At 42.2% G+C, this 15509-nt stretch overlaps 4 protein-coding genes across 4 annotated transcripts; 1 reads left to right on the top strand and 3 right to left on the bottom strand.

The window, feature by feature from the left end:
• Positions 1-1044: 1044 nt before the first annotated feature.
• Bfra_002689 (uncharacterized protein) lies at positions 1045-1943 on the bottom strand (the record flags this gene model as incomplete). Its single annotated transcript, XM_037333104.1, has 2 exons — positions 1045-1526; positions 1580-1943. 2 exons carry the CDS (start codon positions 1941-1943, stop codon positions 1045-1047), a joined length of 846 nt encoding a protein of 281 aa, XP_037195232.1.
• A 3428-nt stretch (positions 1944-5371) lies between these two features.
• On the bottom strand, positions 5372-5647 carry Bfra_002688 (uncharacterized protein; the record flags this gene model as incomplete). Its single annotated transcript, XM_037333103.1, is given in 2 exon segments — positions 5372-5391; positions 5404-5647. The coding sequence occupies 2 exon segments, from the start codon at positions 5645-5647 to the stop codon at positions 5372-5374; spliced, it is 264 nt and encodes an 87-aa protein (XP_037195231.1).
• Positions 5648-11683: 6036 nt separating this feature from the next.
• Positions 11684-13023, bottom strand: Bfra_002687 (putative immediate-early protein; the record flags this gene model as incomplete). The annotated part of the gene is made up of 2 exons (XM_037333102.1): positions 11684-12293; positions 12344-13023. 2 exons carry the CDS (start codon positions 13021-13023, stop codon positions 11684-11686), a joined length of 1290 nt encoding a protein of 429 aa, XP_037195230.1.
• A 265-nt stretch (positions 13024-13288) lies between these two features.
• On the top strand, positions 13289-14484 carry Bfra_002686 (uncharacterized protein; the record flags this gene model as incomplete). The annotated part of the gene is made up of 2 exons (XM_037333101.1): positions 13289-13619; positions 13673-14484. 2 exons carry the CDS (start codon positions 13289-13291, stop codon positions 14482-14484), a joined length of 1143 nt encoding a protein of 380 aa, XP_037195229.1.
• Between the last annotated feature and the right edge of the window lie 1025 nt (positions 14485-15509).

Raw genomic sequence — 15509 nt, 5'->3', positions numbered from 1 at the left:
TACACACAAGAGCAATCAGATGAAACCTACGCTGTCCCTTAATTCCACGAGGCGACTTATGCGAGTCAATGCCGTGGTTTGCTGGCGGGGGTGAGCCGCGCTCCACGGACATCAACCTTAATCTAACCTCCTTAATCCGACCACTGTACTCAACTTCGAAGCCACACTTCTGCTAATCTGTACTTGTGTGACCTAATCATGACGGGATCGGATTGTTGGTCAACAAATCTGCTAACAAATCTGTATATGGGAGGTTGACATTGGGGACAAGGCTAGGAGATTATGAGGAGGTTGTTGTGTAGCTTGAAGCTGGGAAATTGGTATTCCCAGGATGATTAAAGGGTCGATCACAAAATTATCCACCTCATTGTTAGTCCTGGCGTCTCTCTCTTGTACATATATAACCATCTATCTTATTAAGATGCACAAATCAATTCCTCATATCTGTCGCGTGTCTGATGAAGCTGTCAATATTTATTAAATCCAGCACCAATTTTGAACCCAACACTGGAGCCTCGCACCACTGGTTTTGACTTGAAATAAACTTATTTTCTTACTGCCCCCAATACTTCTTCCCCCTGGTCCATAAATACGCTGAATCGTGAAGCTAAGCATACCGGCACTTAACTAGCGACCAGGAGTGTCACACCGGGTCTTGCAAATAATCCGGGATATGTAAAATTATTCCTCCTGCATATTAGCTGAGGGTAGCGAGATGCTTATTCCCTTCATACGAGCTTTGGACGTCACATATCGAACAGAAGCGAGAGCATGGATGTGGACGCATATTCAGGTTTGAAAACTCGAAAGATTATTAAGATAAGAGTGAATGTGAAGAAATGATAAGCTTGATGGGATAATCATATGTATGGGTAGGGTAATATGAAAATAAAAGATAGTATTTGACGGTGAAATTAGCCAGATGTAAACTTCGAAGCAATTAATTTTGCTAGCGATACACGACCAGTACCTGAATCCCACGATCCGCTCATTATATATTGATGATACATATCTACAGCTAGATGACCTCCATCTATGCTCAAATCATAACCACTGCTCTAGTGTATTAAAATTGCAACTCATGTACTCCTCCCATGTCATCCACTGGAAGCCGGTTTCAGTTATTGTTGGTTCTTCGGCAGATGGATGATCTGCATCGCAAGATTCAATACTAGGCACCTGGATGTCGTAATCCGGTAAATCAGTATCCAAAGTTCGTTGAGGCGAAGAGGTTGAGGCGAACTCCTTGTTGCATGGTAATAGAGTCGGAGATATGGAGATAGTGTCATTGATACCATGTGGATACATCGATATCAGGTCGGGTGAGCCCTTTGTTGGGTCCAATGGTACCATCATATCCATCAGAAAATCTAGGCGTGCCCACTTAGATGGTGACGAGACGTCATTGCAAGGTAGCTTGGAAGATGAAATTTGATATGTCAGATCAGTGTTGTTCAAAGACAGCAAGGAGACTGATCTACTCCTTAAATGCTGTGGACATAAGATGGGAGTGCTCGGGAGACGGTCTATTCCATGTTAGATATGGAGAAACGCTGCTAAAGCTTGCTTGTATACATACTTAGGGAAACTCTTGATGAAGAAACTTGCAATGGCTCAAGATCTTCCGCAGTACGGAGCAACGCACAAGCTATTGGTACGTATGAACTACGGTGACTTTGCCGAGAGCATTTATGCGCACAAATCCGTATGTACCATCTAAAACAGTATTGGCACTGCCTTCTTCCCTTGCTGACATTCGCATGGTATCTGGTATTATGTTGTACCAGGTTCTTGACCACGCTGTGACAGAGCGGGCATCTCTCTAGATCCTTGTGCACCATCCTTGTATGAATATTGAGGTTGTGATTGGCTGTAAATATCTTGGAACATTTATTGCAGTTGTATCGCGGGGTTTTTTGGTGAGCTGGAGTGAGGTTCGCCATAATTATTATAAACAAGCGATGTTGCAGATGAAATGGGTCGTAGAAGCTCTGAGATGTCTTAGTGTAGCAGAAGTCTCAGTGAAGCCGATGATCTGAACATTATGATTTGAAAAGAGCACACATCGCTTCTTAAGTGGTTTGCGAATATCTAATATGCCATTAGACAGCAAGGTCCAAGCCAGCAAACATTTCTCGACAACCGAAGCCTATGCATTGCTCGTGGACCTGAGCCCGTTTACTGCACGTTTCCATATCGCTGTCTTAACTTCTAGTTTTCCAGCGAATTCAAATCGAGCTTTAATGGTACGAGACTTTTCTAGTTTGACGGAATGGAGCATGATCGAAGAGACAGTGGAAATTAAATTGTTTACTTGCTTATTGTTTGAAGGTTACTGTCACGACAGAGAGACACGACAGAAAGATCTCATCGCTTGAGCGGATACACAAAGAACAAACCGATCAAGTCTGGCTTAGCTTATCTCGGAAGCCGCTGCAAAATGTGGTCGGATAAGCATTCCGAGAGGTCTAGTACCTTGTGGTTACAGTCTCAGTACTAAACATCCTAGACATAGGGATGCGAGCATTTTCTCCCCGTAAGCCCCATCTAATACTACCTTTATCATTGCTGCATGATAGTGTCGCAAATTCTCAAATCGGCAGGTACCGGTCCTTGGATCGACCGCATTTCGAATGGAATCCAGGGCAAGAACGGCTCGCTACAACAGTCTTGGCAACTGTAGAGCCTGTGGCTTCTTCAGGTCCTTATTCACACTCAAGATGCGAATACAAGCAATCTAAGTGACAGAGAGAACAGAACCCGTTTGCTATACCAAAAAGGTACGTTTGTATCTTCCTAAAAGATCTTGGACTACGGCCTACGTTAAGGACGCTGCAGCTATGTTCCGCATTCTCTCAAGGGGAACTGGAAAAAATCAGCGAAGCGATTTATGTAAACGCGAACTCAAGAAAGGAATTAAGAAAAAAAAAGGTGTAATGGCATTTAAATTCATCAAGATAATGCTGGCTTGAGAAGAGTTTTCGCTCGTACAATCATAAAAGATTCCGTGAATTGATGGTGTTGATTTCACTGACAACTTCTTGATGTTACTTATCCACGATTTTGCTGGCTACCAAGGCACTCATGTTCAGCGAGAGATTGGGGACTAGAATACCTGGTGTTGATGCCTATGCAGCTGTTGTGTGAGAGGATTTTGTTATGCGACAGAGAAAAGATCGCCTTAGGCCTTGCCGGAGCTTTTGCGACGACTCCGGGATGAGTTAAAGGGGCAGTAGCAGAGACAAGCAATTGAATGCCATGTAGAATTTGTTTGTAACGACAAGAACCAGTGCATAGAGACACACGCAAAAAATTTACTCTCCATTCTCAGAACATATGACGAAAGGTGTGGTGGAAATTCGTTTGCTCTTTTTCCCCTAAGACCTCCGGCTGATTTCAAATTGGATACCGGCGTCCACATAACGGTAGCAAGGATGGGCGAGCGGAAAACAAGTATTGTGGTGGCTGCAAGTCCATCCTTTTGGATTGTATATTTGGGACGGAAGAGCTTCCAGCTTGGCTGACCAGATTTCAGGCCAATGAAAACAGAGAGGCCCCCAGTTTGTAATAATTCTGGCTCTGGGACAGGTTGGCTACCCGACTCAGAATACATGTATGCTGTGGCATGGGCAGTAAATCCTATCATTGAGGTCAAGACTATAAACTTACTCATGCGTCAAGCTCAGCTTATCCGGATGGGACGTTGGAAATTTCAGAGAAATTCAATCAGAGCTAGTTCATATGGAAAACCTTCACGTGTTCCTGACCTGAAGTAATTTGCAATACGTGACCAACTACACAAATACTGTTAGTAAATCTTGAGAGACCTGGGGAATGACACACTCATAGTAGTCATTTATTAACTCGTCATATTTGTTATTTGCATTTTGACCTGTAGCTCTGGACGGATTGTGTCAAATCTGCATGATTAGCATGGATTGCTCTGCGCCCTACCAAACCTGTAACTGCGCCTTTCGATTATCTCATTGTTTTATCAGATGGGTATGACAGAAACGGGTTATTGCAGACCAACGAAGTAGTAGTACTGATTGGACTCATAAACTTGGTTGTAGAACTACCATAGAGCAAGCCAAACAAGAGCGCATTAGGTCTGTGGTATGACAAGAGGCGCCAAACTTGCGATAACATTACCTTATTGTTAGCACTCAACACATCGAACTAGAGCCTCCATGTAAAATTAATCATGAAATGAGACTATTTGGTTCTATTGCTTCGCATAATAAGATATAAGGAGCATTGTTGTCTTGGATTATCTCTCGTGGTAGATGCGAAAACAAGGATAGGCAGAGTGTTTGATGGTGTTGATTGGAGTGTGGTGAATTTTTATTCAAGATTAGATACCTCGAGCCACATTTCAAGGGGATTTGGGGCGTCATAATGCCTGATGAGATAAATCGGAGAATTGAAACAAGGGAAGTATAGCAACATCTAAATTGAGATCGTGAATGATGATTGAGATGATGGGCAGGTATCTTCATCAATTCTCGTAGTGTAATAAGAAGTAGCTAAGCTTACAGCTCGATAAAGAAAATGTAGATTTAGATGCAGTCTTCCTAAGCTTATTGTTATTACTGTTTGGCTTCGAAGGACGAAATATTGGTAGTTACTCGACTATCAGAAAAATGTAGGGCATTGATCCACACATCTACACGAAAAAGTAAATCATCATACTCATTCGACCCCTTTGATGGAACACTCAATTCTACCAAAAAATGAAGTTGGATTCCATGGTTACATTAACACTACTGTCTCTTAGTGATGTTGAATGGTTAAGTAATAAATGATGCTGTATTGGCGATGTTATGCTACTCCTCGATGCTCTGCTTACTCAGTCCTGAAATTAACAAGGTAGGTCACCACAGGTACCGTCTATCAATCTGGGTTTCTTTTAAATCTGTTGGTCCCTATTTGGACAAGAGTTCAAGTGGCTGTTGACCGGTGATTGTGGGAGATCACACAGATAGGCCTGAGATGTAAAGATAGGGGAACATTAGAGGTAGCAAACGGGTCACGAATCCCCCGTCCGATTGAATGCCAAAGTAATCAAATCTTTGATTAACAACAACAATAGTCTTTTCCAAATTCACTTGTGAGATGGTATTTGTCATTTGAAATGGCTCTAACATACGTGATTGTATAACTCAAGGAAATTGTCATTGCGAACACGGTGACGAATTCGAGACATTGATTTTCCCTTTCTTAACTTATCTCTACTTTCATTGAATGATTGGAGACTGAGAGCATCGACATTGTCAATTAAGAAAGTCTCATAACTTCTCATTTCCCTATGCCGGAACTTATGTTATGTACATCTTCCAAGTTCAACCTGGGCCTCGAAAGGAACAGCAATTTAATTGGGCCCAGCACGAGCTGGCGACTTACTTTCCGACATATTTGGCAACCAAGCATCAAGGGAACTCCCTCGAATTGGAATGGAAGGGGACGGTAGAGTATGGCCATTGCTCCGTATGATTGAAGTAGGGCGTGTTGAATGTTGATAGACTATCTGCGACTTGGACAGCTGGTGTAAATGTAAGTTGGAATCAAATTCAGTAAGTATGATCGATGAAAATTGCTTAGTCAGAAGGAAGTAGCAAAAATTATCAACGTGTTCTCTCTTGAACATGGCAGAGTTGATTGTTATATAGAAGGTAAGCACAAGCCCTCATGCTTCATCTAGAGTTGGTCAATTGATCAAAGTCATACTGGTCTACCATGTAATGGTTATGAGATGGCAGTAGCGATAATTTACCGACACGATGACGCAAAGAAGTAAATGGATGTTCATTTCAACAAATCCACAGAAAATAAAAGCTGTTATCTCTTGTATTATATGAGAAGTTTCAAGCCAGCTTCACTCGCGAGAACATATCTTGCACTGGGCAAAGAAAGAACAAGTTCTATTTGTGCAAATAATACAAGTGTGTCCTTATGACAATACTGCAGATATAAATGAACATCTAACAGATGGTCAGTGCCTCTGAGTTTGAAAATTGCTGGACAGTCACTTACGAGGCTTAGACTACTGGCTTACCAACTTTATTGAGCAACGCGGAAGCACTTGCAGGCCTGATTGGTCATTTTTATTAGCTATCTATCATTTAGAGATATGTCCATATGAAGTATCATTTAATTCCTGAAATCTTATTTGTTCTACAATGTCCGGACAATGTTATGCGACGTAACCAGACATTCTAGTATCTGGCTACCATTCGACCAACCCCTATGTATGTAACGATAGATATCATACATGCTTTCGCACTTGCGGTGATCTAATAAAGATTTCATAAGATTTCATCTTACAATCAATATGCTACGTTATCTGAAATAAAGCGTTCCGACATCCATCACCCTTGCGAGAATGTCGGCATCCTCGAAGAGGGCTAATCTATTTTCCACAGTCCTGTGTCTCCAAGCATGATTTTATGTGTCGCCCTTAACTTATTGGTGAACTCAGAAGGCGAAAGTCCTGCAATAGGTTACCACTAAGTGAGAAACAGGGTCTGTAGAGACGTGTGACGTGGCTGCCTAGTAGGAAGAACGCGATTTATGCGCGTAGACAGCTGATCAAGCAAGGATCTTGTGTAACCAATGCAAAGGATATCTGATAATTCGAGGCAAGATGCAGGAATTAATGCACATAGAACTCAGATGAGTAGGTGTGACTCCAGCATCCAACGATACTACTGAGAAATAGTTTGGAGCCTTTCCATAAATAGTGGCTGTAGATTGAAGACTACTATCAGAATCCGGTTTCCTCGCCTTCCTCTAAGTTGTTTCAGTATTATTCTGGAGGTCAAATTCAAAAATGTGATTATCTTACCTAGCACGAGTCCATCGCATTATACTTTGGGAACCGTGGAATATTGCCACGATATCGAACTTGAAAATGATAGATCACCCTCAATCTATTTCAAACATGAAGTTTCAAATTGCTCAAAATACATTATTTTGTAGCCAGAACTGTAGGGGATTGCTTATTGACCAACTTTCCTTCCTGTTGAAGGTGTATATAATGAGTAACTTCTGACGTTCTCAATTACACATCGTCTGCTTCGATTTTTCTTCCTTCTGTGCCTTTGTATCGTGGATTGAGTCCATCATATTCTCGAAGATTGGGATGTCCAGAATTAGGAAAGTTAACATCTTGGCATGAAACGCCAATTGCGTTTGAGACGAGGGCAGTCTTGCGAAAGGTAGATGCATGATCTACTGTTGAAGTCGTCTATTAGCGAAGATTTCATCCTGGGTTCACTTCCATTGCGAATAATTGACGGCATGGGTTTTCTTCAGACTTGTCTTTCAACATAATAAAAGGTGAGATGGAGCTATCTAGCTCATGTCTCACGTAAGTATTGTTTGCTACCGGTAATTATCAATTTCATTGGTATCTTCTCAAATTCTCCGGCTTCAAATCGTTTCTTCTCGAGAATATTTGTATGAGTGCTCCGAAAGCACTCTGGTTTTCTGCAGTTCGGTAACTAACAACAATGAATTGATTAATTTTGCACGTCTAATCATCCTCCGTCAGAGTCTCGCAGTGTGCTCAAGTGTACACTAGGTTGGTAGATAGTCGTTTTCATGTTGCAGGATGCAATCTATCGCAAGACTTTACCTTTGAGGTATACATATGTTTTTGATGATATCGGAAACTTATCATGAAGTATCATTGCTTGTTGTGTTCTCTTTTAGTTTCCTTTTGCTCCACTCTTCTCCATGTTGAACTCTTTGAGGCTATTCCGATGTCAATCGAGTCGCTTCTCTCCTCGTCGTTTCGAAAAAGTGTTGTAAAAATAAAGACCTCCGTGTCTAGCTGACGTGAGCCCTTTTCTCATGCAGATCAAAACAGATTAGATGTATTTGAGATGGAAGGTTGAAGATGACAAGTCACCTTGTCGTCTGCGCCTCAAACTCTCATTATTTGATGGAGCTAGCTCAGCTAGACGTTATGGCATAATCCGACTAGATGCAGTGTCGAAGAAGAATCTGCCTGACGCGTCTAGGTGCGAGAAGTGTTTAGCTTAAGTTGCTTTTCCTCTATGTTGTTTGACATGCTTCTCTCACCTTTCGTACTATATTGAACTCGTTTTCCATGGAGCTGTAATCAGGGTTGAGCAAATAAAGATGAGGTGCCGAGTTTTCTGGTAGGCGTTTGTCAATCTCAGAGGCCAGAGGGAAGTCAAGCTTATGGAGATATTAATGAATTTAACGAGTGGAATCTTTGAAGCATTGACTCGGGAGAAGACATCGGGAGAAACGCTCACTTTATTAGCTGAAAGACGGGAAGAGATAAGGGTGAAGCTTAATAGCCACCTCCGTCTCTCCCTTTTCCTTCTAGAAACTAACGCGCTCCAATCTCTTCTGTGCGGTAGCTCTCAAACAATTCCAATGACCAGCGGAAACTTTTCACTGTTGTGATGCATTCGGTTCGATGTCAAAGAGTCTGTGCATATATTGTCTCGGGAAGCTTCAAAGCCAAGACTCAGTCTGCATGGCAAGATCTTGCTAGTTGCTAGGAAAAACTTACAGGAGCTTTCAATAGCTGGCCCTCGAGCCCCATGTAGGAGATAATTTTTTGAGAGTCATTTCAAGTATCGGTTTCCCTTTTTACTATTGACTATTATCGAAGTTGATGATATTTTAAGCACAAGTTTGAAGATCGACAATCATAAATTCGCTGGATCATACTATAGCAAAGTTGATCTCTGGATTGACGGCATTTGTCAAGGAAGTAAAAAAAAGCTCAACAATATTGGCCATTAGTAAGTTTGAGTTACACGCATGGCTGATAGTTTGGTCCTATCTAATCCCTTTGTGTTGATGCCTATTCGGCTAACTATTAATATGATACCTCCTACTAATTTTACTCCGGTGACATTACGAATACATTCCCTTTTACCGATTTCATCATGGTTCACACAAATTTAAATTTTGTTCGATTTGATCATCATCTCAAGATCACGAATATCTTCGCAACTTCTCCCATCATCTCCAACATCACCAATGGAATATCCTAGCTTTCAACTATTGGTATCCTCTTTTTCAAATTACAAGCCATGCAAATGAATTTCATGCAATAATAGATTTGATATTTGATTGTGTTCATGAATAATCCTTTGAAAAGTAATCGCACTTTTCTTTTATGAATCGACCCGGTAATCTCGTTGCCAATCAAATATGGGATACCTAAACAGTGGAGACTTCCCATCGCTGCGAATGGGTATTCATGATTTGCATGCACGCCTGGTCCAAAATAGGCGCATTACTGTTACGTCTTTACCATTGGTAATATTATATAGCGCTGGTAAGTTACCTGTAACAACTTTACCACAGAACTTTGCTACCACTTTTCCACAGGTCACTTTACCATGGGTTGCTTTATCTGAATAAGGTTAGCAGTTCAGGAGATTGCAAGTCAACATTTGTTGAACCATCTCCTTTATAACCTGTGCGATTTCTTATTATTCAAGCCACTGGGAATATCTGTTGGATACCGCATTAAATCAGGAACGAGTCTTTAATACTGGAACGCTGTTGAATATCCATACGGCACTTTTAGATGACAATACAGGTGGTTGAAATATATGTAAATTACAATGATTGTGAATGTGATTAATTTCGAGTAGTCAGAATAGATATAACATTGATCTTATTTTAAATTTCGTAGTGAGCAGTTTGGCGGTGATCTCTCAACTGTGTTTGCTTTTCTAGAAAATGTTGAAGGAATGACATCCAAGGTTCAATTTTTTCCGACCTGCTGCACCTTATCACCCCACCGAGCCATATAAACCCAGTGGATGACTAGCCATGAAAGGAATTATCGGTACGTGTGCATGAGGGATGAAACTTTAACAAGGCAGCTTCCCGAGAGAACTCACACAATGTTACTTGACATGATGTTTTTTTCTTCCATACCAACAAATGGCAGAAATAGTAACGACTCCATATCATAGAATTTCTAAGACGCTTAAGGTTTAGCTGGTTATAGGCGAGCCCCTGTATGATGTAAGAACCGGTAAGTGACGAATTCGCTCGCACGAGACAGTGCGCCGAATATTTTACTTATTTCTGAACCCGAAACAAAGAGCGAACGTATTTGTACGAGAAGGATGACTTTCTGTTCTTGTAATATATGGAAGCGAGCTTGAGTGCAAATTGAAGTTATAGTTATGCCGAAGCTCTTCGGACTCGCTAGCTACGTGGATGTGTTCGGCCCACCCGCGAAAGCATGCGGTGCCCGAGCGGGAGCCAATTGACTGCCGATTGACCTTATTCGTGACAATGAGAGAGGGTAGGAGAGAATAGAAAAATGGGAATAGTGGGGAGCGAAGGCATTGCGAACCCAAATGACTGTATCTAGAAACATAATCTTGTAACATGATCAACTCTAACACTAATCCTTGACTTTTCTTTCCCTCTCCGTTCTTTTACAATAAAAAAAAGGGTGCTTTGCACTGATTACCATGACCGCAGTAACTTTGACATTAACAGTAAGGTTGATATTTGTCTATTGCTAAGATGAACAAGCTAGGAGAGTTTGTTGAGAGTGAGAAATCGAATCTAATCTTACATTATCCTATATTAGACAGCGGAAGGCATTCATGATTTGACTTCGTTTGTTACCGTTACATGTGCGAATATATATAGGATTTGTGATTTTATACTGCACGCATGTCTCAATGGACCGGTCTCAGAAGGAGACCCGCTCGAGTTCATGGAAGAAGACAGATTTTGTCCTCCCTCTTCCCATTCTCTCCCTGCCCTCTTTCATCTTACTATTTATCAATTCGTCATCTCCACACAACTTTCATCTCTACATCCCTTGACTAAATTAACTACTTGTCCCATCGGCCGTGTCCCTAAGAATCTTTACCTATAGATGAAGTCCTAGCAACCAAATCTCAGTAGAAATGGGAACGACTCATTGACGATGCGATCGCTATGCACAGAAACTGGCGGCTTCATGCGGCTTCAGTGTGGATAAGATGATATTTTCCCTTCCTCCCCTTTCTTTTCCTTTCTCCTTTCTCCTTTCTCCTTTCTCCTTCCCCCTTACACCAATTACTACTTTTCCATTAGCTGCCAGTCTCTGGACAATACTAAATCACTACATGAATTCTGCAATCAACACATTCAATAAATTCGCACCAACATGAACAATAAGAGGCTTAAGCAATTACTCAAGTATTGTGGAGCATTGCGAGGTCTAGAATCACAACATGGAAGGTATTTGAATTCAGAGGTAGGAAGCATCGTGAAATCCAGTAGGTGGTGGAAGAGCATGTAATCAAATTTGAATATTTCCCGGAACTTCCATGCTACTGTTTTTTTATTCAACAAGGTTGGGAATCACTCAATAATCCTTTATTCAGATGCGCCAGCCCTAGCCAAACACCAATGTTATATCTCCAGACCCTGATCTCTTCGGAGTGATCGTTATTTTTGGTAGTTTCTCCTCCGCTGCATATTCCCCTGATCAGTCTTTCCTCCATAATGTTCTCGTCCCCTGATTTTTCTCCAATCCTGTTATTCTGGTGTCTGTCATCTAGACATTTGGAGAGCCTCTCAAACTCAAGACCTCGACAGTGAACAAAATAAATGACGCCGCACATAAGCCAATCCCCTCAATATTACCCCCGCAATCGCCAGCACAGTTTCCACTCTATTTCTTGGTCTTGATAAAACCTTGGCTGAAGGGCTTACGGTTTGGCTTGATCTTGGTTCCTGCCCGACCTTGTAACCACGATTCCTTTAGCGAGCGTGCTTGATTTGATGCTTTCGGAGGTAAAAGTGAGTTTCGGTTTTCCGCAACTCTGAATGTAGTTGAACCGACCCGTTTATCTTTCGGCTTCTTCTCCAGAAGGCGACGTAATTTGTCTGGCTTGACAGATCTTGTGGGTAGGCTTGAATGAAGACGGCCAGGTTCTGGGCTATCAACGTCATCGTCTTCTAGAAATTCGGCCGGCAGAAGATCTGGAAGTGGACCTTGTCCGGGGATTGCGAAAGTTCTGTTAATTTCTTCTATGTCGTCCTCGGAGTCCAGTCGTCCATCTGCCGTTCCTTCTCCCTCTAGAGTGTTTGATTCCTCGTCCATATCGATATCCGCCTTTTCGGTACTCGATGTGACTTCGACCTTCGATTTCTGAGCGGGAGGTAACATTTCGTCTTGTCCAGATGCAATATCTAACTTGCGCTTCTTGCTAGAGATCTCTGCTTGACGTTTAAGATTTGCGGCTTTCTCCTGGCGCTTCTTCTTGGAGGCAGCTTCTTGCCTGGAATCCTCGTTAGCAAGTTATTTAGGCGGATATAACATCAAACATACTCCTCAATCGCTTTTGTAGCTTCCCTTTCCTTTTCTTTGGCGGATTTCGCAGCCTCATTTGTTGTTACTTCCTCTGGGGCATCGTCATCGCTACTCTCGTCCTCCTCCTCTTCAGCTTCAATTCTTTCCGATTTTCCTTCTGTCGCTGGCTCAGGCTCAGGCTCTGCGCTATCGAATCGCTTATGCTTCTTCGCAACTGGCGTTGTAACAGTGGCAGTGATTTTCGAAAGGGTCGAGACATCTCCATTGGCTTTTGATGTCTTGATTACCTCCTCATCTGCTTCAATAATTTGCGCATCCTCTGATTCTTCTGCAGAATTGGGTATTTCTTCAATTACCTGCGGTGACTGTATTGGTGTGGCTTCTTCTTCACTTGCCTGTGCCGACAACTTTTTCGAGTTCCTTGTAGGTCGTGGGGTGGCAGCAACCTCATCATCTTCAAGAGGAAGCGATTTGCGCGGTCGCCCTCTCCTTTTTGGAACCGGAGTACCCTCATCGATGATTACAGAATCTCCATCTCCGTTCACTGAGGGACTATCTGCCAATTCTCGAGCTCTACCCCGCGTAGTAACCATACTTCTAGTTCTTCTGCTTTCGTCGCGCAATTGCTGACTAGGAGTCAATGGATCGTCCGCCTGAAGATCCTCTTTCGAAGACGTTTTAAAGATTCTGGCGAACATACAGAAAACCTGTATTGGGTTGAACTTTAAATAATGGTTAAAGGTGTGAGTGGGCCTTGAGTGTAGGACAAACCTGTAAAAAAATCTTTGAGATTTCTTTAGTGCCGGAAAGCGCTATGACATTGATATTTTATCGGATTCACCGCCTTTCCGATAATCGAGAATCGCAGACGGTTGGTTATTCTTGCTTTATCAAGCTTGTGATTTATATTGATATCAGGCTATTCGTTCATTGATATTTGATATTTTATACACGAATGTTAACATGTCGAATCCTCGAGCAATACTCCCTCTAAAATATGGCCTCAGACTATTAAATCAAAGGTCACTTCATACCACTCCGAGGTTATTCGCTGTCAATATCAAACCTTCAAGAAAGCAGATATTGGCAAAGAGAAATGCTACTGAACCAGTGATTGTACGGAAGAGGGTGCCAATCAACACTCCTGAAGCTCTTCCCCCGATGTTTATTCTTGAAACGGACCATAGAGCCGGAGTTTTAACTGTCGAACCTAATAAAGCCATGGAATTCTTAAAGAACTACCAGAGTTTACATGGAAATCCGAACCAAGGTTGGGAGACTGGTATTTGCAATAGTAAAGATTTTTCTTCTTCTTCGCAGCTTACATAGCTTACTGATGTTTTATAGAGCATGGTATCACGGCATCTGATGTGACTCAATTATCTATTTCCATGGGGAGATGCCGGGAACAAGCACAAAAACGTCTGGCAAGAGTATTGTTAGATTCAGCTTCAGCTATGGGAGACCCAGCAGCCACGTTAGAGGTTGTGTCGGAAGCTTTTCATAATAATAAGCTCTACACAGCAAGGTTTACAGCCTTTCTTGAACGGTTGGGTATTTTAGCTAAGAAAGAGGGCAATGTTCAAGCAATGGGACTTCTTGGTCAAATTCTATACAGTCAAGGAAGGGAAAAGGAAGCTCGAGATTGGTTGCAAAAGGCTGTTGCTGGAGAAAAGTCGCCAAACTTTCCAGGGGCTGCAGATGCACTCGTCGTACTTGGCTTGATCTTAGAAAAGACTGATGGAGCAGCTGCAAAGAAGTTGTTTAGCAAAGCAGCATTAGACTTAGATCATCCAGCAGCGTTCTTTTATCTTTCTAAACACGTAGGTCCTGAGGAAGAGGATAATAGGATGGTCTATTTACTTAAAGCGGCTGGTGCGGGTATGCCTGAAGCATGTCATAATCTTGGTGCTATTGAATTATCTAAGAACGGTGACCAAGCGCACAAGAAGCCGTCAGAGCGAGATTATGGTTATGCCAAAGAGTGGTTTCAAGTCGCAGCTGAAAGTGGCTTTGGTTTGAGCATGTTGAACATGGCTTCAATATGTAAATCTCAGGGTCAAACTGAGGAGGCTTTGAAATGGCTGGAGCGGGCAGAAACCCTTCCCGAAATCCATGATGAAGCAGTAAAGATGAGATCCAGCTTCACTGTGGACTAAGACCTACAAACTGAACTCTGGGAGACTACACAGTACTGCGTTATAGTCAGGGCTCTTAGCTAGACCTACCAAGTATTACTACAGCTTTTTTTATACAAAGCTTTACAGGAAACATGCGGAAGACGTTATGGGGTCGGGGTTTGCAATGTACTTTCATTCCCCCACAGAAATTTGACGTGGATGTTCAAGATCAGTGCAAGCATCACTTTCAACACCCGGCTAGTCAAGCTGATAGCTTATAAGGACGGGCATGTTCCACGCCCGCGTGCGATTGAGTTGGGTTTGCGTACTCCGATACGTTTGCTTGGAGAACTGCATTAAAAATCAGCTAGATAAATACAAAGCTGGCAAGTTGACGGTGAAGGCTCACTCTCGTCACTGTGTTACTTCTTCACAAATACAGTTCATGGCAAGATTAGTCTTCCTGTCAAGTAATTGGGAGCGACGAATCAATTCCACGAAATCTTTGAAATCCTGTTGCATGGCATAGACGTAGTAGCTTAACTCTCTTAACTCTCGTGGTCATATTGAAGGATGTCAAAAAGAAAAGAGTTCAAGTCAAGTGAGCCTAACCACTCTGCGCTTCTTCACACATATTCTTGACGCTTCATGATTTATTGACTTTTCGTAAGGTGTGAGTATTGCAATCTGCTCCAAAACTCAGTAAAACACACATTGCAATGTACCTCGTCAGCCGAGCTTACCAATGACAAAGAGGTAGATCGCCATCACGTGTTCCCAGAGGGAACCGACCGCGACTCAACAAATCCATTCAAATGTTTCCCATTGTACTTAATCAACGTGTTGTAATTCTTTAATCTTTGGTATTTTGCTTTTCATAAGAAAACCTAGTGCCAGAGATGAGAAAGGTTGAATGATATAGTCGCAGTGTGAATTATGAATGATGTACTGAGCAAGAAATTACGTTGACACAAATATGTCATCTTTCGCTGCCCCTTTCCGACGGCTTTAGCCAGTATTCTCCGTTGGTTCCGGCATCGAACTCTGATGGATGGATATCACAG

This window comes from Botrytis fragariae (assembly GCF_013461495.1).
Source record: "Botrytis fragariae strain BVB16 chromosome Unknown tig00000012, whole genome shotgun sequence".
NCBI lineage: Eukaryota > Fungi > Ascomycota > Leotiomycetes > Helotiales > Sclerotiniaceae > Botrytis > Botrytis fragariae.
Note: the sequence above shows the minus strand (reverse complement) of the source record. Positions and strands in the feature narration are given on the sequence as shown.